Source organism: Crinia signifera, chromosome 6 (assembly GCF_055691185.1).
Source record: "Crinia signifera chromosome 6, ASM5569118v1, whole genome shotgun sequence".
Lineage (NCBI taxonomy): Eukaryota > Metazoa > Chordata > Amphibia > Anura > Myobatrachidae > Crinia > Crinia signifera.
The window spans coordinates 276,253,542-276,279,586 of NC_139222.1; the positions used below are offsets into that span (position 1 = coordinate 276,253,542).

Genomic DNA, 26,045 nt, shown 5'->3' on the forward strand with positions numbered 1-26,045 from the left:
AGGCGGAGTAGGCACTGGTGATTCTAATGACAGTGGTGTGTCTGGTGCACTACCAATGCCAACTATTTTAGTGCCACTGTTGAGATACCCTAAACTGCCATTATACACCAACTCCATGCATAACTTTTCAAAAGTAAGTTGCTGGTCAGGAGCCATGTTGCGAACACACTCTGCCACATAAGTGAAGTAGTTGTCATGTTTGTCGGGGTTTCTTTGCAGGACTTGATGTGCCCGCATCATAAATTCTTCATGTGCCGCTGCTTCTCCTTTTTTTCCTTTGCCATGCATTTTTTTGGCACGGGGGAGTGGTGGAGTGGGTTCCAGGGTGGGTGGCGGAGTGCGTGCCGGAGTAGGAACTTCGTTCGATGTGCATGCATTCTCAGATAGGACAGATAGGTCTGGGGTTGCAGGTGGGTAGTCACCAAGCTGTAAAAAAATTGAACATGTTTACTAATCAATTCTATTTACTTCTAATTTCAGTTCCCTACCAGCGTGAATGAATGGAAAGTCATCGCAGAGGAGTTTGAACAGCGATGGAACTTCCCAAATTGCGGTGGAGCCATTGATGGCAAACATGTCCGCATAGCCCAGCCTATCAATAGTGGTTCCTACTATTTTAATTACAAGGGCTATTTTAGCATTGTACTAATGGCTGTTGTTAATGCGAACTATGAGTTTATCTTCCTGGATGTAGGAAGGAATGGCCGTGCATCGGATGGTGGCACTTTCAAGGACACAAAGTTCTACGAAAGGCTCATAGCGAACACCCTTCACTTGCCGTCTGTCCAGGAAACTAAACAGGGGCTTAACTTTGTTTTTGTGGCTGACGAGGCTTTTGGCCTGCACGAGCATGTCATGAAGCCATATGCGCAAAGGGGGTTGAACCATGACAAAAGGATCTTTAACTACAGGCTATCCAGGGCACGGCGTGTTGTGGAAAATGCTTTTGGCATCCTGGCAAGCCGGTTTCGCATTTTCCACACTGCCATTAACCTGAGGGTGGACAAAATTGACTGGGTTGTCACGGCGTGCTGTGTCCTGCACAATTTGCTCCGCAGAAAAGCCACACAGCAAAGGGCTACAGGCACAGCACTCCAAGAAGACCAAGAACTGCCAGAGGAGGTAGTGCAGATATCCTCCTTGCAAACCCCAACACAACACTACACAGGGAGTGCACGAGCCAAACAGGTGAGGGAAGAGTACATGGCCTACTTTAATGGGGAGGGCGCTGTGGATTGGCAGGAGGAATCAATTAGATAGCCAAAAAAATAGACTCACCGATGCAGACTGCGAATTCTCCTCCTCCTCCTGCGCCGTGACTTCTTGGTTTTCATGTTCTACCATAAGGACTACTCCTGTCCTCATCGACTCCTGGCTGAGGGTGAATGTCAACCGGTCATAGTACCAGAGCGATGTTTGATACATCTCGTCGACTCCAGCACCAGACTTCTTTGCAGCCTCCATCTTCTTGTGTTCCTTTAAGAACACCGTGCGCATATTCTGGATGCGTTTCCTCACCCATTCAACATTGGCCTCTGGGTGAAATGGAAGACTGTAGCGTGCCAACTCCTCCAAGGCTTGGTTTCTTTTCATTTTGTTTGAATACTCCTTGGATTTAGTTCGCCACAGGCATTCGTGTGCACGATATTTTTCAATAAACCCTTCAAGAAACTCTTGTTCCTTTGCGTTGGACATTGGGACTGTAAAAAGATAAAACCATTTTAGTTGTTATAGTTATACCCATGTTTTGTTTCATATTTAAATTTTTATAGTTATAGTTACCAGTTTACCTAGTTCTTATGTTTTAAGTATTTAAAATGTTAATAAACTTTTATGAAAACCACTATACATTTTATTGTGCAGATTGCTATTCACACACACAGGTGAATGGGGCCTAGCAGAGAGGAGTGCATGGAATACTGCAATGGTGGACAATGGTTTATGTATATATATCTATATATACACAAACACACACACACACAGGTGAATGGGGCCTAGCAGAGAGGAGTGCATGGAATACTGCAATGGTGGACAATGGTTTATGTATATATATCTATATATACACAAACACACGCACACAGGTGAATGGGGCCTAGCAGAGAGGAGTGCATGGAATACTGCAATGGTGGACAATGGTTTATGTATATATATCTATATATACACAAACACACACACACACAGGTGAATGGGGCCTAGCAGAGAGGAGTGCATGGAATACTGCAATGGTGGACAATGGTTTATGTATATATATCTATATATACACAAACACACACACACACACACACACACACACACACACACACACACAGGTGAATGGGGCCTAGCAGAGAGGAGTGCTTGGAATACTGCAATGGTGGACATTGGTTATATGTATACACACACAGATGGGGCCCACCCAAAAAAACAAAAGTGACATGGTCGGGTGCACGGTTGCCAAACCAGTGCTTTATACACACTATATACATTGGTGGCAACAGTGGGCATGCATAGAAGAGCATTGGGAGTGCAAACATACCAGGTTGTTGTTCTGGGAGATGAGACAAGAAGGAGAGTCCAACTGCTGCGCCAGCGCTGTTTGCTATGTGGAAAAACATGGCGCCGGGGGAGTGTTTAGGAAATGCCACTCAAATAGGCTGGATCAAACGACGGACGCACCGACGGACGGACGACGGAGGCGGCAAAAAACACTCACGATCTGCATACGATTGACGGTCGGTCGGCCTGGGATTGACGGATCCTACCTGCAGCACGTAGGACCAAAGATGCGACCAAACGAGCGGCGTGAACGCGCATTGGATCGGAATCGGATCAAATAAATGGCAAAAACACACGATAATACACACAATCTGCATACAACCGGTCGGAATTGGATCTAAATTGACAGAATCGTGCCCTAGTCGTCCTGGTGTGTACCCAGCATAAGAAGCACATATAAACACAATCTACTTCATTTTATATTTTTTTTTTTTGGGCCTAGGGTTATCGTGGAAAAATTCTGATACTCTAGGGCAGAGGTTCCCAACCTGGGGTACTAGTACCCCTGGGGGTATTCTGCAGACCAGTTGGGGGTACTTGAAACTAATATTGGTAATGGCGGAAGAAGAAAAAGTCTTCCAATGGCAAAAGAGGTCTACCACTGACATGGAAACAAGCCACGTTGTGTCATTTCCGGTTCCCCCTGCAGCGTCATCAGCGTCAACCCACTGAGAGCTACCTGTGAACATCTGCCCCGCACTGACATGGGTGGAAGAAGCATTAATCCTACAGGCGTTAGCGGGAACTCTGGAGACAATACACAGCCAGCGGCCAGACAAAGACCGACCTGATTCCTGACCATATACTAGACCACAGCTACTCCTTAATATTAGGACACGCATACTGCTCACTTCCACTCATAACTACTGTGGATATTTCAAATTGAGAGGAGGGGTACTTATAAATGAAAAGCCTAATCAAGGGAGAGAAAAAAGGTTGGGAACCACTGCTCTAGGGTGCCGTGATAATAAAAAGATTGTGAACCCCTGCCCTATGGATTGCAGGTGCACCAGGCATTTGCCTTGTTTGCCTATGCCTAGGGCTGGCTCTGCTCAGCGACCATCTTTGCCCACATACTTTCCTGCTGGTATACGCTCATCTCTATCTGTGGCCACCAGCCCCTAGTAGTGCGCTGAGTACTCCCTCGCTACTCTACATACACCTAAGCTGTAGTGTGTCACCTGTACTCTATTTACTGTAATGTTAAGTTCGGTCTCCCTGTACTGTTCTATTGTATGCCCTCTGTACGGTGCTGTGAAACACTTGTGGTGTCTTATGACTAAAATGTAATAATAATATAGGATACTTATATTGCATGTGACTGTATACAGGACAGAAATTGGCAGAAATCTGTGACTGCTCAGTGAAATTATAGCTTTCTCTCCTCCCCTTGGTTCCTTATAGCCGATCTGCCACCATCTGGCCACTAGGGGGAGCGCCTGAACTACACAATGCTGGACTCGGCGCAGCCGAATCCTCCTACTCCTAGTACAACTACACCCTGGATTGGGATTCCGTGTTGTCCCGGATAGTGAGCTGCTAGACACGTAATGATGGCCGTCCTGGATTCTGGTGCCCTGCTGCTGCTGCTGGGCTGCCTGGGGACGTGACAGCGCTGAGATGGGAGGTAAGAGGCCGGTTACTGCCGTGTCACCGTTGGGTAGTCGTGCTGCTGGGAGCAGAATGCAGGAACGCGCGCCCCCTCCACACCACCACCATCTTCACTCCGAGCCTTCCCCCCAGTCAGACCACGGGTCGGCCGCTCCCGCTGTGATAAATTTATCGCAAAAAACTTTGATCTCGAGGCATACATATATTCCAATTATGTATCCATGTTTATACGTATAGCGCGAGATACAGCTACAAAAACAGGGTGCACGATGGATCGTTATTCACTTCAGTGGTACGTGGTTCAGAGCCACCACTGGCAGGCTGCCCGGGAAAATTTCCAGGCCCAGCGCCAATATGACGGCTGGCTCGGGATGTTCGGGTGGACTCGGGAGCGCTCGGAAGTTTGAGCGCCCGAGCCCGCCACCTGCTCTCTGTCTGCTGTAAATGGCGGCATGGGGGGGGGTGGTAAAATTACAGTAGTCGGTTTTTATGTTCTGTTATTGTAGTTAATATTATATATATGTGTTATGTATTTCATGTGTTGTATATGTTGTACACAGCGGTAGTGACTCCGCCCACATATCCATACTTAGGGGTTGCTCCCGATACAGTTAATAGGAAGCAGGAAGTGACAGGCTGCATACAGTGACACGCACCAGGGGGTGTGGAAAAGAGCACTCCGGAAGTGATAGCTGCGATGCGTTCCGGTGCTGTGAACTGAGCGTACTGAGACCCACATATAATTAAATACTACCCCTTTTACACCAAAAACGCCGAGTCGCCCCCGGGTTTTTGATCCATCTTCGAGGCTGGTGCGACCCGGCGTTTGCTCCTATTTACACCACTCCCCCGCCGTCGCTGACGTCATCTCCAAGCGCCGATCGCCTGGGCCCTTATATTGCTGCGCTTGGGGGCTAGCCCTACACTAAGGTAATTTGCTGGGCTGTGCACCCTACAGCCCTTGTCCGGGAGGTGAATGGATGCTGCACACAGGCATCCATTCACCTCATCCGCTGCTGTCTGTGCCGCCCACCTGCGGACGCTGCGGTCCGCAGGTTGTACGTCGCCATTGATGTAAATGTGAGCCGGGTCGTCCGACCAGGCGTACCCATTTACACCGCCCTCTACCCAGGTCCTGGCTGTGTTCTACCCAGGTCAGGACCTGGGTAGAAGTCCCGTTGTAAAGGGACATGGCGTGCCCCATTTACACCGCCACTGACCCGGGTCTGACCTGCCGAAGACCCGGGGTTTTGCGGCGGTTTAAAAGGGGTATGTGACAATGGTTATATCATGTAACCGGTTAACTATGATACTAAAGATTTGTGACCCATAGATGAATATTAGGTACTTCCGGTTACAGTTAATGAGAGTAATTGGTGACAATCACCCTGAGTATTGAGATATAGATTGTAGACTTGTGAGCAGGGCCCTACTCCCTCTGTGTTGGTTGGTTTCTACCCAGTTTGTTTAATCACTGTTGTTTCCAATTGCAAAGCGCAACTGAATATGCTGCGCTATATAAGAAACTTAATAATAATGGTACTTGTGTAGTTTCACGGCACCAGCATGTTGGCATGGAGTTAAGTTAGTTTATTTTAGATAGTTTGTGCCGAGCGTAGAACCCAGAAGTAGCACGGCGCCATGCTGGAATTACACAAGTACCATAATAATAATGTGTTTCGGAGGGAAAATCAAGTTGTTGGTGTGTGGCCTGATTATTTATACATCTACACGTGAACACCAAAAGCATTGACGTTTTATCCTTGCTGTGCTGGCCTGCAGCCGCTGTCTGCCATGCTTCCCAGTATGGTTGTTTAGTCAGCCCCTTGCTGCTGCAGAGAGCACTAAAGGCAATAGTGCAAGCAACCACCCTTTTATTTGCAACCAATCAGATCCTGGGACATCATGATTTTAAATCATTGATGGTCATCTCTAGAGAGCACAGGGTTTCCTTTTTTCTCACATGACATTCCTGTATAATGAGCTGTGAGCACCTGATGTAGCAGGTAGGATCTGTCCGTGGTGCATTTGCTTATATGTCATTTTTCTTTCTTTACAGGTTATTCCGAATCCTAAACATGATGAAGTCTCCACCAGGTAATAATAGGATGAAACTCTAATTACATAGTAGCCATATACAGTAAAATAATATAATGTATACTAATATAGTGTTCATTCTAGCACCCGCCATATTTGAAAACCCATGCAGTTCCTGTTCCCTGCCTGGGGTGTCACTGTCTGCTGTGGTGTTTCTAGCACAGGTCAGTATAGTATAGTATCAGTGATGATATACAGACCGCACTGTGCTAGAAGCACTACAGCAGACAGCAACACCCCAGGCAGGGAAGAGGAACTCCATTGGTTTTCAAATATGGCGGATGCTAGAATAATAATAATAATAATAATGATATTTATATAGCACTTTTCTCCCAATAGGACTCAAAGTGCTTCAAACATTGTCTTTACAGCTCGAAATACAAAACAAGCTTAACAGTAGATGTCAGTGAAATGCTTGAGTAAATAAGTATGTCTTTAGTCTATTTTTAAAGGATTCTATAGTGGGCGCTTCTCGCACTGTGCGAGGAAGAGAGTTCCACAGAGTTGGAGCAGCAAAGTTGAAAGCTCGACCCCCAGATGAATTCAGGGAGATTCTGGGTACTGTTAGTAGTCCTTCTTCAGTGGATCGTAGTAATCGAGTAGGACAGTAAGGGATCAGCAGCTGTTGCAGGTACCTTGGGCCCTGGTCATGTAGGGCCTTGAAAGTGAGTAATCCAATCTTGAAAACGATTCGCCATTTTACAGGTAGCCAGTGAAGGGCGTAGAGAATGGGAGTTATGTGGCAGGAGCGGGGCTGGTTAGTTAATAGTCTGGCGGCTGCATTTTGTACCAGCTGCAAGCGGTGCAATTCTTTTGCTGGAAGACCCAGGTAGAGAGCATTGCAGTAGTCTAGTCGTGATGATATAAATGCATGTATGACTTTAGGAAGGTCTTCTGAGGGAATTAAATGCTTGATTCTGGCTATGTTTCTCAGATGAAAGAATGAGGATTTGATTGTGGCTGACACCTGATGAAAATTTATATATATATTTTTGTAGTTGACTGGCACTCTCGTTACTGGGGAAATGCGCCAAGGTGCCTTCCTCCGGATTAGGTATATACAGAGCAGAGTTGATTTGAGAGTCCAGGGGGACCCCCAAAGAAACAGGCGGCACTCAATCAGCTGGATGTAATGAATCCAATTTTATAGGCAAATGTCAGAAAAATACAAGCATGATGCCAACGTTTCAAAGCCGGTGCGGCTTTATCTTCAGGGCTTGTGCAAAAGGAAAGTGCATGTAGTGCTGTGAAAAGAACAGGAGCTATGTGTCCTCTTACCTTATATCTAGCAGCCTGTTCTGTTCTCCGGCGTCTGAGCTTCCCTGCAGCGCTTCCGGGATCGTAGCTCCGCCCTCTGACGTCATCGGGCCGTTGACAGGACACCTGGGACGCTGCTGGGCTCACGCAGACGCTCTGTGTGAGAAACAGACGTGAAAAACATAAACACTGTGTAAGACCAGCGTATGTAACATTGCTGGATATATAACATTAAAAATGGTGAAGCAAACGGTGATTCTGGCTATTAGAGATGCCACTGTGAACTAGATTAAAAACATCTATATTTTCATTTAAAATATATATAGTATACACTGTATTCTATGCAATATATCCTAGGATCTAGATAATGTAAGGTTAGAGAATTTAGCTGTCTCTCTATAGGTGGCTACTGAGAACCTAACTATGACTCCAGCAAAGTATGTAGAGCACCCACAGACGGGACAAAAGTACAAAATAGTACTATCATGCAAGTCACAGTTTATCATATATATGATCTCATGTCCATGCAACAGACATTACATTGGACAAACAACCAGAACGTTCCACGAAAGGATGGCTCTACATCGGTCAGCAATCAGCGCCAGATTAAAAGGAGAGAAGATTGAACAGCCGGTGGCCAAACACTTCTCCACTTTAACTGTGTGCCAGCAGTCATTTTAGATTGTACACATACATAATATTAGGTTCTCAGTAGCCACCTATAGAGAGACGGCTAAATCCTCTAACCTTACATTATCTAGATCCTAGGATATATTGCATAGAATACAGTGTATACTATATATTTTAAATGAAAATATAGATATGTTTTTAATCTAGTTCACAGTGGCATCTCTAACAGCCAGAATCATCGTTTGCTTCACCATTTTTAATGTTATATATCCAGCAATGTTACATACGCTGGTCTTACACAGTGTTTATGTTTTTCACGTCTGTTTCTCACACAGAGCGTCTGCGTGAGCCCAGCAGCGTCCCAGGTGTCCTGGCAACGGGCCGATGACGTCAGAGGGCGGAGCTACGATCCCGGAAGCGCTGCAGGGAAGCTCAGACGCCGGAGAACAGAACAGGCTGCTAGATATAAGGTAAGAGGACACATAGCTCCTGTTCTTTTCACAGCACTACATGCACTTTCCTTTTGCACAAGCCCTGAAGATAAAGCCGCACCGGCTTTGAAACGTTGGCATATATTTCTCATTGGTAGTTGTTCCCCAGTGGATGTGTGGCACTATACACCTGGTTTATTTAAGTGAGACTTTGTAGGCTGTGAGCCTGAAGACAATGCGGTTGCATTGAAACATTGCTGTTTGCCATTAAACACTTTGATGCTAATGATGTTGTGCTGCTTATCCAAACTGTTCCATAACCTGTTCCTTGTCTTCCTTTGTGCTTTGTACTTGAATGATTCTTTTATGAACTTGACAGCTACTGTACATGATACTAATTACTAATTTACAGGGTTCAGTGGAAGCGGGGTCTAAGTGTAATCATTTTAAAAAGAGAAAATGAAGAAAGGTGAGAAAAGCAACTGTGGAAGAATTTTTTCTTAAAATAATGTTTACACTCCTTTGGAGTGGGTTGAAAGTCCATGGGCCTGCTAACTCTTTCCCTACCTCTGGGACAGCAGGTTGTCAATGATGCCCTTGTTGACCGCCAGCTTGCCTTCACCCTGCCCGACACTGGAGCCTGAACTGCGGTTCCACAGTGACATCATCAGGCGCTAACACGTGCCAGACAGGCGGAGTGTGGCATAAATATCCAGCACCTCATACCACACAGTGTCTCCGCTTCAGAGGTAGGAAAGCGTTATCAGGCCCATTATTAAAAAAAAAAAAATAATTCTTCTACAGGTGCTTTTCTCTTTCTAACCTTGTTTTTCTTTTCTCTTAAAATTTTTACACTTAGCGCTCATCTTTCTGTATAATGTTAATACACTTTATGAATCTGCTGAAACGATAGCGCAGTGCGTACCATATTTATATGAAGCGCGGTCTAAGCCAGGTCCGACCTGGCAAAATCCTGGGTCAGAGCTGGGATTTTGGTGGAAAACAGAATAGTGTGCTGCTAAACTCGACCGTAATATAGAAAACTATAAATAAATCAGAGAACGAGGGGTTTGTACCTGCGCACTGAATCTATCTTTTTGATAATCTTTAACTAGCAGCTGCACCTAAACGGGTGACTAATCCCGTTTAAGAAATGGGCAAGATATGAGAATAATTTTGTGGTGCTGCGCTCCGTTAATGAAAATTCTACAGTCTGTTTTAAAATGAATAAATTGTTGTTCTTTATTTGTAATTAATAGAAAATGTGTATGCGGCAATAGACCTTTTCAATACAAACGCCTGACTTGAAAGACAGAAATATTGTATTCCTTCAAGGTTCTTACAATTGCTCGTGGTGAATAAATACAAGAAAAGAATAAATGAAAAAAATCAATCAAAAAAATGAAAATGAAAAAAATGCAGAAAAAATCAACACAAGTGTGTCGTCAGTTATCTGTCCCATAAATTGGACGGTGTGTACACAGTTGTCACAATATTTTGCAATAATTGCAGTAAATTCAGGGTTCCTTGGTAAGAAAAAAAGGTGTGTTTGTACTTAGTCTGTGCTTTAGAACAATGTCAAGCGGCCTCCCGCTATTTGTATTCCTCCTGTCACTGAGTTACCGGTTAATGCTGGTACCTGTAGATTGGCGTTCGTGTTCGGTCGCGGTTTTTCTCGTTTGGGAGGTGGCTTGGGATCGCAGGGTCCTGGACTTGGGTGCTGCGCCCGTCTACTACGTGGCACCGGCAGGTCCGTGCGTAACACGGCTGACCGGGCTGCAGTGAGGCAGACGCTGCTCCCTGTCTGGAGATGGAGCGGCTCACCGTTTCTGGATGGAGATCCTTCACGGTGACCGTTCGGTCTCCTTTACAAGACCCTGTATGACCTGCCTGGCTCACCCTCCTTCCGATACTCACCACTGCCGGTACACTTGGTATCCTTCAGTCTCGCTCAGGTCTCCGCTGCGTGGCGGTGTGTGCACCCACCGGCCGCTTCGACGTGGGATCCTTCCAGATGCTGCTAGCTAGGTTGCTAGCAGGTATAGATGTGGTAGTAGTGTATATCCAAAATATTGTGACAACTGTGTACACACCGTCCAATTTATTGGACAGATAACTGACGACACACTTGTGTTGATTTTTTCTGCATTTTTTTCATTTTCATTTTTTTGATTGATTTTTTTCATTTATTCTTTTCTTGTATATATTCACCACGAGCAATTGTAAGAACCTTGAAGGAATACAATATTTCTGTCTTTCAAGTCAGGCGTTTGTATTGAAAAGGTCTATTGCCGCATACACATTTTCTATTAATTACAAATAAAGAACAACAATTTATTAATTTTAAAACAGACTGTAGAATTTTCATTAACGGAGCGCAGCACCACAAAATTATTCTCATATAAATAAATCAGGCGCAATAAAAATTACAAAAGGGTAATTAATAACCACAGCTCCAATTAGATATTGTGCTGCATCTGGAACTCTTAAAGAAAAAACTAAAGTAATTGAGCGAGCGCACTGTGATGATCAAATGATTTAATAAAAAGTTCACTCAGAATTATAGAAAACCTACATATAACATCAACAAATCGAATTGATCTAAATACATATAAAACCAGTTAGGCAACTCCACAATTGATAAATATCTCCCTAGGTATTGAGATGATGGGATCCATAAATGTATTATGGATTCAGGTGAAAGAAACCTTATCAAGTTCCTTAGAGCTCTTACCCAAGTATCTCTGGTAGAAGATATGTCCAGTAGGGGGAGCTCCTGAGGAATTAAGGTTGGCAATTAGGAGGAATAAATGGATGAACAACTGATGTTAGATGAATGTTGAAGTGAACACCTTGACTTATTCCAACAGCGTCACGCCGGTGAAAGTGACTGACAGCTTCAATATTCACTGCCACCCCCACCACACCCCTTCGCTGATCATTACATCCCCTACAGCAAGTAGCCCACTATTTCATCAAAGGCAGCTACAGAAGAAAACCGCTCAGCTTTTACCATCCGTTAACCGCTGGTTAACCTTCAGCCAAATGGTCAGGGTGTTCACTTCGACCATCGACTGAATTCTCTCCAATTTGGCAGCATGCCAGTGAGGAGCTGTGGCGGTTGGGTGTTCGTTGGGGTGGCGGATGGCGCTGTCCTCTTTGCTAGGCTGTGAGTATATTCAGCCTAGCTAATAGGTCTGAATCAGGCCAATGATCTGTTGGGCCATGAGGAGTTGCTGGTACCCCCATTGGATTGGCCACATTTTACTTAACATGAATAAATTATTTGCAATGGGTGCAGTTTCACTCCCTCCCTCTACAGAGACTTCTGGCCAGATGGATCTGCCGACATCAGTCTATTTGCTCTCAGACCATGGGTCTTACCATGCAGGTGCGAATGCTGCAGTGGTGGCTGGTCGATCCTCACCTACGGGTGGGAAGACCTTTTTGGATTCCTCAATGGGTGGCCGTCACCACAGATGCAAGTCTGCAGGGGTGGGAGCCGTAGTAGAATTCCAGTCCTTGCAAGGAAAATGGTACCAGGAGGAGTCCAGACTGTCCATAAACTGGACAGTCCACAAATGGAATTGAGAGCGCTCTCCAGTTGTCACAGGATCTGCTACAGGGCAGACCAGTTCAGATTCAGTCCGACAATGCTACCGCGGTGGATTACATAAACCACCAGAGAGGCACAAAAAGCATAAAGGCCATGAGAGGGGTGTCCAAAATCCTCTGTTGGGCCGAGAACAATGTCCCGGCTATCTCAGCGGTGCTTCTTCCAGGGATACTGAACTGGGAGGTCGGCTTTCTGAGTCAACAAGAAATACAAATGGGAGAGTGGTCTCTACATCCCGAGGTGTTTCGCCAAATAGTCAGGAGATGGGGCACTCCAGACGTAGACCTGATGGCTTTGAGATACAATCATAAAGTACCGCAGTTCGGGTCCAGAGCCAGAGATCCTCTGGCAGCGTTCACGGATGCTATATTAGTAGAATGTAATTGTCATCTTCTGTATGTTTATCCACTAGTGTTGCTTCTTCCTCATCTTATCTGGACGTTCAAAGAGGTAGGGGGAGCCCTGGTGGCACAAGCATGACCCAGGAGACATTAGTTCTTCGATCTAAGTCAGCTGTCAGCTGCTCCTCCATTTCAGTTACCTCTGCCAGTAGATCTGCTCAGTCAGTGTCCTTGCCTGCACCCGGACCTGAAGAGACTAAATTTGACGGCGTGGCTCTTGAGACCGAAAAGGTTCTCTGTGAAAGTGGCTAGAACTATGATTCAGGCTAGAAAGCCTGCTTCATCGCTGATTTATTGTAGGGTGTGGCAAGCCTATTTCGTTTGGTGTAAAGCAGGGATGGGGAACCTTCGGCCAGCCAGCTGTTGTTGAACACAACACATCCCAGCATGCCTTGTTACAGTTTTATTATGTGGCCATGCTACAATGGGTTTACGCCCTGCATCCCTTAGGGTTCCGGTGTCTGCCTTGTCAGTGGTTCCAAAGACAATTGGCCACATTACTAGATGTTCGCACGTTCTTCCAGGGGGTTCTTCTAATCCAACCCTCGTACACACCTCCAGTAGCCCCTTGTCATCTGTCAGTGGTTCTTGCAGCTCTATCTAAACCGCCCTTTGAACCATTGTCATCCGTGGAGCTAAAGTGGCTCCAAACAGCTGGAGGGCCATAGTTTGGACATGCCTGTTATATGGTTTCCACAAGAGAGGGTGGCCTGCTCACAAGCACTCCTTAGCTCGCTGGATTAGAATGGCTATCCAACAGGCCTATGAAAAGGCTGGTCTGTTAGGACCTTCTTCTATCTCTGCACACTCCGCTAGGTCAGTTGGCCCCTCGTGGGCTGCTCGGCGTGGTCCTTCCGCTGAGCAACAGCAATGTGGTCTTCGATCCACACATTCCTGAGGTTCTATGCCTTTGATACATTTGCTTCCCAAGATACTGCGTTTGGGTGCCAAGTTTTACTGGCCCATCAGGAGTCTGCCCACCCTTAATGTACGGCTTTGGGACATCCCCGATGTAATCCCTCTGGGACCCAGGAACACTGAAGAAGAAAAGGGGAGTTATGGTAAAACCTACCTTCGGTTAACTCCCTTTCTTCGAGGTTCCTGGGCACACAGGGCGCCCACCCCATTACGCCTGATGTTGGTGGGGCATGCAACTTTGGTCGTTAGTCTTCTTTCCTCTGGTTTGAGGGAATACAGATGGGTCTGTTCCCATCTTTGCAGGGGATGGCGCTGGCGTCGCCAGCCGCCATCCCCCGCCAGCGCCATGGCGTTCGTGAGAAGGGGACGCGCGCGCGCCCGCTTCCAAACGTTTCCCCGGGTCCCCGCCGCCTGCCCGCATCCCCCCTAACCCCCCCCCCCCCCTAACCCCGTCCGTCTCCCTGAGGCGGAGACGGACAGGGTTTCCGCCACGCTAGCGACGGAGACTGAGACGCGCGTGCGACGCACGCGCGTCTCAGTCTCCTCGCTGGCGAGTCGCCAGCGCATACGTTCTGGCGACCCGCCAGCAAGGATGTGCATAGGCACATCCTGTATATGCTATCCCTGTATATTGTCTTCTGTCCTCTTCTGCTTCTTGCTGGGGCTTGTTAATAAACTGACTAACCTAGCATGGAGGCGGGGTTATAGGGGAGAGGAGCCAGGCATGATGGGAAGCCTCAAGCTTTAGAGTAGGCATGTCCAAACTGTGGCCCTCCAGCTGTTGTGGAACTACACATCCCAGCATGCTTTGCTATTGCTTTAACATTTCCTAACAGCAAAACTGTGGCAAGGCATGATGGGACTTGTAGTTTCACAACAGCTGGAGGGCCGTAGTTTGGACATAACTGGTTTAGAGAGATGGTGCCTGTTGTTCCTCCGGATCCACCTACAACTCAGATGTAATCCCTGAGGGCCCAGGAACCTCGAAGAAAGGGACTTAACCGAAGGTAGGTATTACCGTAACTCCCCTTTTTAACCCGGGTCGGAATTCCGGGTTGCTGGACTAGGGTTTTTCAAAAGGGGGTCTGGGTCGGACCAAGGTTATTTGTGCAGCATGAAAGGGGTTTTAGATGTGAATGGTGTGATGTGCCTTTATGTTGTCTTTTTTGTTTCTCCATGTTTAAATCAAGTTTCACCTTTTAAACATTTTTTATATCCAATTCATTTTAGAATCATGGAAACGTGTGATCCCTCATATTGTTGTGGAGGTCATTCTATCAGTTGCACTGATCACTATACCAGCTGTTCTCTCCAGGACATGTAAGTGCCAACATCTTAGGAACTATCCGTAAATCAAATGAGATCTTAATCTGCAATACACAGACAGCACTGACCAGCGGTGCCCAGAGGACGCTCATTTACCTGTATTCTTTCTTGGGTTCCAGGTGAGCAGTCACGCCATCGTGTAGAAGATGAGGAGACATCCAGGACAAATACTTCTTTATGTAAGATAATGTACACATGGATGGATCTTTCTGTTTTGCCTTGTGCTTCACATTGTATCTGTAATGCTGGCCCCTGCGATGATAGGGACTTACCAGGCTACATCTATGTTATAGTTATTCCTTTTCCCCTAGATACACCTGTTGTTTCTTGTTCCTGGGACTTTGACCTAAAGTTCCCAACGCTTTTCTAGCTGCTGGACATCCCCTGACTCCCTCCCTGCATCTTTTCAGCGAGCAGCAATGATCTCTGGCTCCCGCCAACTGACCCACCCGCGGGAAATTGCCACCCATGGGAGGGACAGCGGGACAGTCTTCAAATCGCGTCACTGTCATACTGTAATCGGGACAGTTGGCAGGTATGGGGATAGCAGCCTCTCTACGCAAGTGGTCACAGCAGGCAGGGCTGGTGTAGGGCTTCTCAGTGTCCCAGGTAAAACTTCAACCTACTGCCCCCCATACACACACAACCCCACAATGCCACCACCAATACCCACTTTCCAGCACCACTGCTACCTGCATTAAGTACAAGGATGTCTTCCTTATAGACATCCTTCATTTTATAATAGACAGACTGTAGCGCTCCCGGATCCCGACGCCCTAGTCAGCTGCCTAATGATAGAGCCGGCTCTGACCGCAGACAGCTGGCTTCAGTAGTCAAATGGTGGGCACAAGCAGAATTCAGGATGCGGGCAATGTGCTCCGATGCTCAGGAAGGTGAAGGATGTACAGTATGTGGGGACCTCTATTACAATCACCTTACAGAGGGTACCAGGCAGCCATGTGATCAGCCACGAGTAAGTCTCTAAACCCATCCAGCAAGTTTGGGGACTTATTAATCTCTCGCCTGTTTCCTGGCCAGACTTGGAGCTGCCAGCTCTGCCCGTGGCCTGTACCTGACCACTGTCCTGTATGTCAGCTGCTTCCTAGTGATAGTAGTCATTGGGAATAATTCCACTTTGTAAAGAACATTGGTATAATTGTTTTCTGTGATAATTTAATGTATTTTCCCCAATATTATCTGGTTACAGCACAGTCACCAGACGCCTCCATACAGAAGTCTGCGCCATGTGAGGATGACTGGATCTGGTACAGGGGCAAATGTTACCATTTCTCCGAGATGCGTGATACATGGACGTCTGCCCAGAGCTTCTGCCAGTCCCATAATGCATCTCTGGTGACTATAGATACTGCAGAGGAGCTGGTGAGTGTGATGCAGGAAATGTATTATTAGCACTGGGAATTAGGAATCTAGCGATGGTTCCAGTAATCACAGAATGTTGGTAAGATCAGATGGTAGGAGTCACATTAGACTAATATTATCTGATCTTCCTCTAACTTCACTGGAGAGGACAAGTGGGGCTTGTCATCCACATGCTGATGAGTCCCATCCGTCATCCGCAGAAAAGTGCCCTGGGTTACTTACCTTCAGTATCTGGATGACTGACAGATAATGTCTAGGTCGACACCATATGGTCATGAGCATGAACAAAAGGTTGACACAAGCAAAATGTCGACTTGGCTGTGGTCAAAAAATTAAAAGGTTGACCTGAGCTTTTAGGAATTTTTTTCTTTACAGCACAGTTACGGCGACAGCTTTCTATGCACTGTGCTTAGTCTCAGATCCCACTCTGGATCAACTCATGTTTTGATTATTTTCTACGTACTGTACACTATGTAGTTGCATATATAGCTCCAGGGACACGATGGGGAAATGTATCCCGAGCACAGCTTCATATGTGTGGGTTGAGCTCCACATACTTTTCCCAGCTGAGTCCCTGAGGCTGATTGAGTGGCGGCTGCTACCCGGCTTGTGAAATAAACACTTGAAAACGTACTGTAGTGTATACATCATGGTTGCCTACCTGACCCTCTCCATGAGGGAGACAATGCGCTGTTCCTGGACTTCCCTGGTGATGTAGGATTGCCAGCACCTGTGGTGACACCTTTCTTATCAATGACCTAGCTCCCCACAGGTGCTGGCAATCCTACATCACCAGGGAAGTCCAGGAACAGCGCATTGTCTCCCTGATGGAGAGGGTCAGGTAGGCAACTCTGGTATACATCCAAAGATTGAGTATACAGTAGCGTCTCTTCCACTGAAATGTGATTTCATGACCACTGTAATTTATCCGTTGCTGGCAACACAGAGTTTAAAGTCTGGGGACAGGAGCAGTGCTAGTGCATGGGATAAACTCACTGGCGTTTTGTTTGCAAACCAAATTGTGTGCACAATAATACACACAAAGTGGAAGCACAGCCTACTGTAAATACAAGAAAGACACATTGTGATGTACAAATATAAGACTATAAAGTGGAATAACAAAAAGAAATTAAAGATGGACTTGTTCCTGGACAGGAACTGAACTTAAGTCTCTGTGGATTTAACCACCCTGGCCATTAGGGCTAATGTACAGTACTGTAAGGCTGTCAGCTCATTGACAACTGATGTAAATGAGACGCTGTGTGCACCAAAGCACCGTATGCATTTTATGAAAAACTGTATCCAATGTAAATGCTGTTAAGTCTCGTTGTCTCGCCTACCACCATTTTTTTTTTTTTTTTTTTTTAATGCTACATAGATGTTATTTCAGCCCCAGGGACTCTGTGGTGAGATGTTTGCCGAGCTTAGCCCAATCTTCCGGAGCTTGGCATACATTTCCCCATGAGTCCCTGGGGCTGATTGAGCGAATCACTGGTGACCATCACCATCTCAATCGACAGCATTGAGCAGGGTATTTCGGCAGAACGAGCCCGACTTCACAAGCAGTCGGGCTCTTTCTTCCGGGAAGTGACAAGCTCCCGGCTGCAGCTAGCCGCTTTCCGGCTGCAGGCTTGCAACGCCCCCTTTTCGTCCCATTGCAGGCAGGACATTGAATCCCGACTGCACATTCTCGTCGAGCAGACTGAGAACAGGACAGGGTCACGCTGTGACCCCCAGAGTGAATACCCCCCCTAAGTAGCATAATTACTATCCAACATTATGGTGGGCCAAGACTATCAGTTAAGAGGGAGCCCACCCCTGTGGAGCTACTGTACAATAAGCTCGGCACGCTGTACACAGGTAAAGTGGAAGCAAAGGCGGCCAGTGAATGGTGATGGTGCTTCAAATACAGTATCTGCCACACAATACTGTACTATTGATTAGTGGAGCAATCGCCACCCAGCTGTAATGCTTTTGCAATACTGCGCCATAATGGGACATTTCCCATGGCGGGGCAAGAAAGTCCGGATGCCAGCAATGCATAGAAAGGGCTTACCTTAGATAACAAATATATTCCACCCTGTGCCAATGATGTGCAAGCTTACTATTGCTGCACTTCCGAAGATGTCACCTCACGTGATCTCAGGTGCCGGCATTTACATGAAAATTAACAGAATACCTTGGGAAAAAGGAACAATTACTGCTATACAATAGTGTTCCCGCTAGGCTGTTTTAGCGGGGCGCTGTGCCCTGCCCGATTTTTAATGGGCAAAATGGGCCCTGCCCCGCTAAAACAGCCTGGTGCCTGCCCCGACAGTGTGCCCACATTTCTAGAAGGAACACTAATACAATTAATGTATCAGCAATATATAACTAGCATAATAACACTAAATAGATTACGTACAGAAATAGTGATGCTAATTTAATGCCTCAAAACATCCACTCGCAAAAATGCTGTTGAAAGAATGACATTATTTAGGACCATATGGCTGTATAGGGCTCAAATTAAAAATCCATTGAATTTCCCACTATAGTATAACTTGATTACATTCTCCTCCTCTTTTGTCTTCCTGCACCTGATTTATCATCTTATATTTTAGTTGTGTCAAGTTCATATCTCTAAAGTGTTTGACCAATGGTTGATCAGTATTGGCCTTCTAGTGCACCTGTAATTGCGCTTCTATCTTGTGCCATGCATACTTAGACCTGCGGCACCGATTTACCTATATAGTATTTGCCACAGGGGCACCATACAGTATATAGGGTCTGATTCAAAGTCGATTGCAAAAGCAAAATCTTTCTCAAATGGACAAACCATGCTGCACCGCAGGGGGGCAGATGTAACGAGAGAGTTACATTTGGGTGATGTGTGTTCAAACTGAAATCTAAATTGCAGTGTAAGAATAAAGCAGCCAGTATTTACCCTGCACAGAAACAAATTAAGTCATACAAATCTAACTCAGTCTGCACCTGTTACATCTGCCCCACCTGCAAGGCAGCATTGTTTTGTCCATTTGAGAAAGATTTTGCTTTTGCGATCAACTTGCAATACAATCCGTAAAGTTCCTACCCCTTCTGAAACAAGGCAGTAGGTATTTTATATATAAGACATAAGCTGTACATCATTCTGCATTAATGATCAAATTGTAATGGATATCCATAGCTGGTTCGTATATTATTTATATAGCGCACACATATTCTGCAGCGCTGTACAATCTATATTCCCTACCACATGTACAGACACTTTCACTCTTAGGGTAATTTTGTTGGAGTCATTTAACCTACCAGGAAACCGGGGTACTGGGAGAATATACAAACTCCACACAGATTGGTCCATGGTGGGAATTGAACCCATGACCTCAGCTCTGTGAGGCAGTAATGCTAACCATCACGCCTTCTGTGCTGCCTAATATGTTAAGCTGCTTCTATATGATCCTGAGCAATGCAAATGCAGGAGGAGGTTCATGTACAGCGCTGCAGAACATGTGTGTGCTATATAAATATCTGGTAATAATATACCATCCATGCAGAGTCAAGCCCTCGGTTTCCACAATTCCCCCTGTAGTGTAATATGGTTTTGAACATACTCTAGATCTGTGGTAGCCAACCCTAGTCCTCGAGAGCTACCAACAGTGCATGTTTTGCAGTTCTCCTCACAGAATCACAAGTGAGCTAATTAGCTCCATCTGTGTATCTTTTAAAATGTGTCAGTGATTAATGAGCGCAGCTGTGCAGCAGCTAGGTTGTCTGGAAAATGTGCACTGTTGGTAGCTCTCAAGGGCTAATGCTGTGTACACACGGTCCGATTTCCTTTCCGATGTTGACGATATAGTCAACATCGGATCGGCATCGGATGCAGATCGCAAGGGTTTTAACCCTTGCGATCCCGATCCGATGCGTGTTCACGTATCGGAAGCCAGAAAGTCTTGGCTGCCTTGTCTATATAGTGCAGATCTGCACTATATAGTCAAGATAGGATGCAAATCTGATGTGCCTTAAGATCCTATCCACAATCCTATCTGATCAGATCGTGGATAGGATCATAAGGCACATCTACCGTGTGTACACACCATAAGGTTGGCTACCACTGTTCTAGATCAATGTCTGTGTGCGTTCCTTCACAAACCCGAGGCCTCTCTGCCATGTTACAGCACATTACTACATGTTATACATCTGTGAGCAGCTGATATTCATCTAATATATTATGTGTCTTCTATTCTTGACAGAGGTTTCTGTACAGATTTAAGGGCATAGACAATCAATGGATTGGTCTAAGGTGGAGCAGTGATAGGAATGCCTGGACCTGGACCAACGGAACATTATACAATGAGCAGCTGTAAGTGTTCTCTCATTGTAACATTGTTGTTAATCATCATGGTGACTATATTATAGGCTTTATTACCAATCATACTACTGTTCTGTCCTGACTGCAGTACCAGTGACATACCTCCCCAAAATGTCCCTCTCCAGGAGAGGCACAATGCTCGGTACTTGTGTATTATCTGGGCGGCCGCAAATCGTATGCGATTTAGTGGGCGATTTTTTTTTTTTTGCCCGATTTTCCGCGTTTTCCGGCCGATTTGCATTCCATCATTGCACACCTTGCACACCCCCGATTTCCATCGTAGTGCATCGCATGCAATATAGCGGCATGCGATGCAATTTGATTTTTAATTGTACAAGCACCCTGATGGGTGCTTACTATGTTAAATGCACCCCCATTGTCAACGCCACCCCCAATATCAACGCCAACCCGAAGCGTGGCAAACGCAGCGAGCGGCGGTACGCGTCCTCCGACCTTTTCATACCCCCACTATCCATGTCGTCGTGGAGTTGATTTTAGATAGTGTGGGGAGCGCAGCGAGCCACCGAGCCCGATTCGTGGCGAGCGCACGCGGAATACATGTAAAGTAATCCGCGGGGCTCACTGCGCTCGCCATGCTTCGGGCTATCTAATATCAACTCCATGCCGACGTGGATAGTGGGGGTATGAAAAGGTCGCCACGCTTCGGGTTGGCGTTGATAGTGGGGGTGGGTGCCGTGCTAGGAAACAAGTACCTGGGGGTTTGCAAGGATGGAATAGCATGCAAATCGGATGAAAATCGGCCGATAAATCGTATGAGATATCGTATACGATTTACATTAAATCGGGCGCCCAGATAATACACAAGTACCCAATGCTCTGTTTCTGGACTTCCTTCTTAGTTTGTTTCCCATCACCTGTGGTGAAACGGGTGTGGTATGACACACCGACAGTCGGGATTCCGACAGTCATTTCTCCGACGTCGGAATCCCGACTGCACAGCGGGGGGAGTGCAATGAAAATGCTCTGCTCCTGGACTTCCCTGGTAATGTAGGATTGCCATCACCTGTGGTGACTTTCTTATCAATTACCTACTGTAGCTCCCCACAGGTGCTGGCAATCCTACATTCCCAGGGAAGTCCAGGAACAGAGCATTTTCTCCCGCATGGAGATGGTCAGGTAGGCAAGTATGTTTCACACATACTCAGGGGCAATCACACATACACAAACACAGGGGCAATCACAAGGTAGCAGACTAGCTTTCAAAGCTTTTGCGTCTAACTGGCTTAGCTAGTGTATGTTTGTATATATATATATATGTGTGTGTGTGTGTGTGACTAAGAGTTGAAAGCTTTGATGATTACAGTCTATGTATTGCATATAGCCCAGTGATTACTGGAGAATGGGCGTAGTCTGTACTGTGTATAGCAGGGACTATATTATATTACATTGACAGATTATATATAGTTGACTTGTGAGGGATGCGAATAATAAGCACTTCATTATAGTATACAGGTCATACTAAGGACCTCGTAATTCATAACAATAGTCACCAAATAGCCCCATGCCATTATACCCCCATAATACTGAAATGGACCCAATAATATAGAGAACCTACAGAATGTCACATACTAGTTATATCGTGCATCAAATGCATGATCCCCTGCAGTCCACATGGGATACGGTCAATAGGTCGACATGACTGAATGTCAACATAGGGTTAGGTCAACAGGGTCATAAGGTCGACATGAGCAAGGTCTTCACTGGTTTTGGTGCCGACAGCTGGTATTTCATGCCCTACCTTCCACTAGGGCATGGTGGAAGAATAAAATAGTGTGCCCAGCGCAGCGAGACACCGAGCCCGAAGCATGGCGAGCACAGTGGCGCTAAGTCTTGGTGTCCATGTCGATTGTCGACATTCGGGGAAAAAGTACCTTGCCCATGTTGACCTAATGCTGTGTCGACCTGATGACCCTGTTGACTTAACCCCATGTCGACGTTCAGTCATGTAAACCTAGTGGTCAGGGGCGCCGATTTACGGTTTTTCCTGTGGGTGCTTCCACCCCACAGACATCACACACACACACACACACACACCCCACCATCGGGGTCCGGGATCCTAGCAGCAGCCGCGCCGCAGCGGGGTCCCATCAGCGGGGGTCCCTGGGGAAGATGGGAACAAGCAGCGGTACTAGTTCCCATCCACCACAGGGACCCCCACTGCCGTGGCCCGTGGGTTCTCGGGCCCCGGAGCACCTACAGTTTCGGCGCCTATGCTAGTGGTGTCAACCTAATGCCTATACACCTAATGTCTGTCTATCCAATGATCCCATTCCGTCTACATTTGGGGTTCTGGTGAGGGTTGCCGGGTACCTTCCATCTGCCACTGTAGCTTATTTACTGAGTAGATTGTGTGATTACAGCATGATGCAGCTTTGTTAGCAAAGCCAAAAAAACATACAACTGGGAAATACCATGCTGCACTGCAGATGGGGCTGATGTAACATGCACAGAGAGATTTAGATTTTGGGATCCTGGCTTTGCAGTGTAAAAGGGGTAATATGAATATGGGGAATACTGCTCATGTTCTACATATCACTAGTGGCATCATCACAAATAAGTGCTCCCTGTGTAATACTGTAACAATGTGAACCTCTTCCTCACAACTCACTGCTGCCTTTTTTTTTTTTCAGATTTCCAATCCACACCTTGTCTGATAAATCAGACTCTGTTTTCCTTGACCAGGAGGAGGTCAAAAGTGACCAAGGGTATTTCCACAAAAAATGGATTTGTTCAATTCGTAGTATTACACAATCTCAAGTTCCTAGGAACCACAATCCCCCGGGCCCTTAAATGGGGGCCCAACACTGATACTATTGTTGGAAAAGCGCAGCAGAGGCTATTCTTCCTCAGGCAAATATTATATGAAGAGTGCATAGCCACTGGAAGCAAAACCAACCCAAAGAAGTTTTTTAAATACATAAATAGTAAACGTTTAATTAAGGAAAACATAGGCCCACTAACTGATACTAGTGGAAAAAGTGTTACTGAGGACAAGGGAAAAGCAAAACTGTTAAATGAGTTCTCATCAGTATTTACTAAGGGAGAGCAGACTGTGGAACGAACATTTACCACAAACGCAACAAATAAGCCAGATCTCATTGTGGATTTCACGCCGAAGGAAATAATACTGAGGCTAAGCAAACTCAAAACAAATAAATCACCAGGGCCAGATGGGATTCATCCGAGGGTATTAATGGAATTAAGGGATGAACTAGCTACCCCCCTACATTATATCTTTAGCAAGTCACTATCGTCAGGTATAGTACCAAAAGATTGGAGAATAGCAGAGGTAGTGCCAGTATTCAAAAAAGGAAGATCCCGCTAATTACAGACCCGTTAGTTTACCCACAATTGATGTTAAACTATTTGAAGGATTTTTAAGGGATGGTATCCAGGAATATTTAGATCATGGGTCCTCAAACTGCGGCCCTCCAGATGTTGGGAAACTACAAATCCCAGCATGCCTTGCCACAATTTTGCTATAAGGGAGTGTTAAAACTGTGGCAAGGCATGCTGGGATTTGTAGTTTTACAACATCTGGAGGGCCGCAGTTTGAGGACCCATGATTTAGATCATCACCGTCGACTCAGTACTAACCAACATGGGTTCGTGAAAAATCGTTCATGCCAAACTAATCTACTAGGGTTCTATGAAGAGGTTAGCAAAAACCTCGATAATGGAAATGCTGTAGATGTGATTTTCCTAGATTTCGCTAAAGCATTTGATACTGTCCCACACAAGAGATTGATTAATAAAATGGAGAACCTAGGATTGGGTGAAAATATCTGCAGATGGGTAGGGAATTGGCTGTGTAACAGAGAACAAAGAGTGGTTGTGAATGGTGCCGTATCAGATACGATACCGGTACTAAGTGGAGTGCCCCAGGGTTCGGTTTTGGGACCCATTTTGTTTAACATTTTTATTAACGATATTGGGATAGGGTTACTTAGCAATGTATCCATCTTTGCGGACGATACAAAACTTAGCAAATTCATCAAATCCTCAGAAGATGTCACCATGCTTCAAAATGATCTTGCAATTCTAGATGAGTGGGCAAAAAAATGGAAGATGAGGTTCAATGTAGATAACTGTAAGGTTATGCACCTTGGGAGACACAACCAGTGTGCAAGTTACAACCTTAGCGGAGAGGAACTGGGTAATTCCATACTTGAAAAGGATCTAGGAGTCCAAATAGACAGCAAACTGGGATGTAGTGCCCATTGTAATGTAGCTACAAAAAAGGCCAACAAAATTCTGGCATGTATTAAGAGGGGAATGGAAACTAGGGACTCAAGGGTAATTATGCCACTATATAAAGCATTGGTGAGACCTCACCTAGAGTACGGAGTACAGTTCTGGGCCCCACACTATAAAAAGGACATCATAGAATTAGAAAAAGTCCAAAGGCGAGCAACAAATCTTATTAGGGGAATGGAGAATTTAAGCTACGGGGAGAGATTAAGCAATTTGGGACTATTTACATTAGAAAAGAGACGTTTAAGGGGGGACATGCTCAACATGTACAAGTATATCAAGGGCCAATATAAGGAACTGTCACACACCCTCTTTTCTACTAGAAAGGAATCTAGGACACGAGGGCATGAATATGGATTAGAAGAAAAAAGATTTCATTCAGCTAGTAGAAAGAATTTCTTTACGGTCAGAACAGTCAAACTCTGGAACTCTCTTCCCAGAGAAGTGGTAACGGCTGGCTCATTAAATGCGTTCAAGGCAAAGTTGGACAAACATTTACTGGAGAAAAAAAAAACATCCATGGGTACAAATAAGAAATATAATCTGTCTGTAAAATATCAGAACCTACCAAATCAGCAATGGATATCTATACCAGGTTGAACTAGATGGACGCAAGTCTTTTTTCAGCCTTACCTACTATGTAACTGAGGAAGTTCAACATCCCACAGAAGCTTCTGCTCCTCTTCTACTCCGCGGTTGTGGAGTCTGTACTGTGCTCTTCAATACTGGTCTGGTACGGCTCCACCAGCGAGAGAGACAAATGCAGACTCCAAAAGGTGATCAGAACTGCGGAGAAGATAGTCGGGACGGACCTTCCCTCTGTCCAGGACCTGTACCTGTCCAGAGCAAAAAAAGCGGGCAACGAAGATAGTCAAGGACCAACTACATCCTGGCCAGTGACACTATATTAAAATGGTGGAGCTCTAATATTTTTTCCAGGACTTGGCTATATCTTAATTTAATATTAAATCAACAGAAAGTGCAATCGGTACTTATGTACTAACTGGGCTGCCTATTTTGAAATCGGGTCCATCGCATCGCATCCGACCATATCGCATGCGATGCGATGGACCCGATTTTTCCATAGGATTCAATGTTAAAATGGACAGTCCTTTTCATACCCCTACTATCCAAGTGGGCATGGAGTTGGATATAAACCTGTAGCGAGCCACCGAGCCCGAAGCGTAGCGAGCCCCGCGAGGGGACACAGAATACCGTCCCCT

General features: G+C 45.8%; 1 protein-coding gene across 2 annotated transcripts; it reads left to right on the forward strand.

Moving 5' to 3' along the window:
* The first annotated feature begins 3,970 nt into the window (after positions 1-3,970).
* Positions 3,971-25,999, forward strand: LOC146009373 (C-type lectin domain family 2 member A-like). 2 transcript variants are annotated; one of them, XM_083149685.1, is made up of 7 exons: positions 3,971-4,162; positions 6,206-6,243; positions 14,727-14,816; positions 14,942-15,001; positions 16,030-16,202; positions 20,429-20,538; positions 23,199-25,999. In XM_083149685.1, the coding sequence occupies exons 2-7, from the start codon at positions 6,225-6,227 to the stop codon at positions 23,356-23,358; spliced, it is 612 nt and encodes a 203-aa protein (XP_083005811.1). In that variant the 5' UTR covers positions 3,971-4,162; positions 6,206-6,224; the 3' UTR covers positions 23,359-25,999. The 2 variants fall into 2 exon arrangements, with proteins under 2 accessions (XP_083005811.1, XP_083005812.1); XM_083149686.1 differs by lacking the exon at positions 3,971-4,162 and adding an exon at positions 4,865-5,076.
* The last annotated feature ends 46 nt before the right edge of the window (positions 26,000-26,045 follow it).

What these genes read in the sequence shown, in the direction of transcription:
- LOC146009373 (XM_083149685.1), top strand. An exon ending in AGCTGTTCTCTCCAGGACAT is followed by an intron (nt 14,817 to 14,941) that starts GTAAGTGCCAAC and finishes CTTGGGTTCCAG; the next exon opens with GTGAGCAGTCACGCCATCGT. An exon ending in CAGGACAAATACTTCTTTAT is followed by an intron (nt 15,002 to 16,029) that starts GTAAGATAATGT and finishes ATCTGGTTACAG; the next exon opens with CACAGTCACCAGACGCCTCC.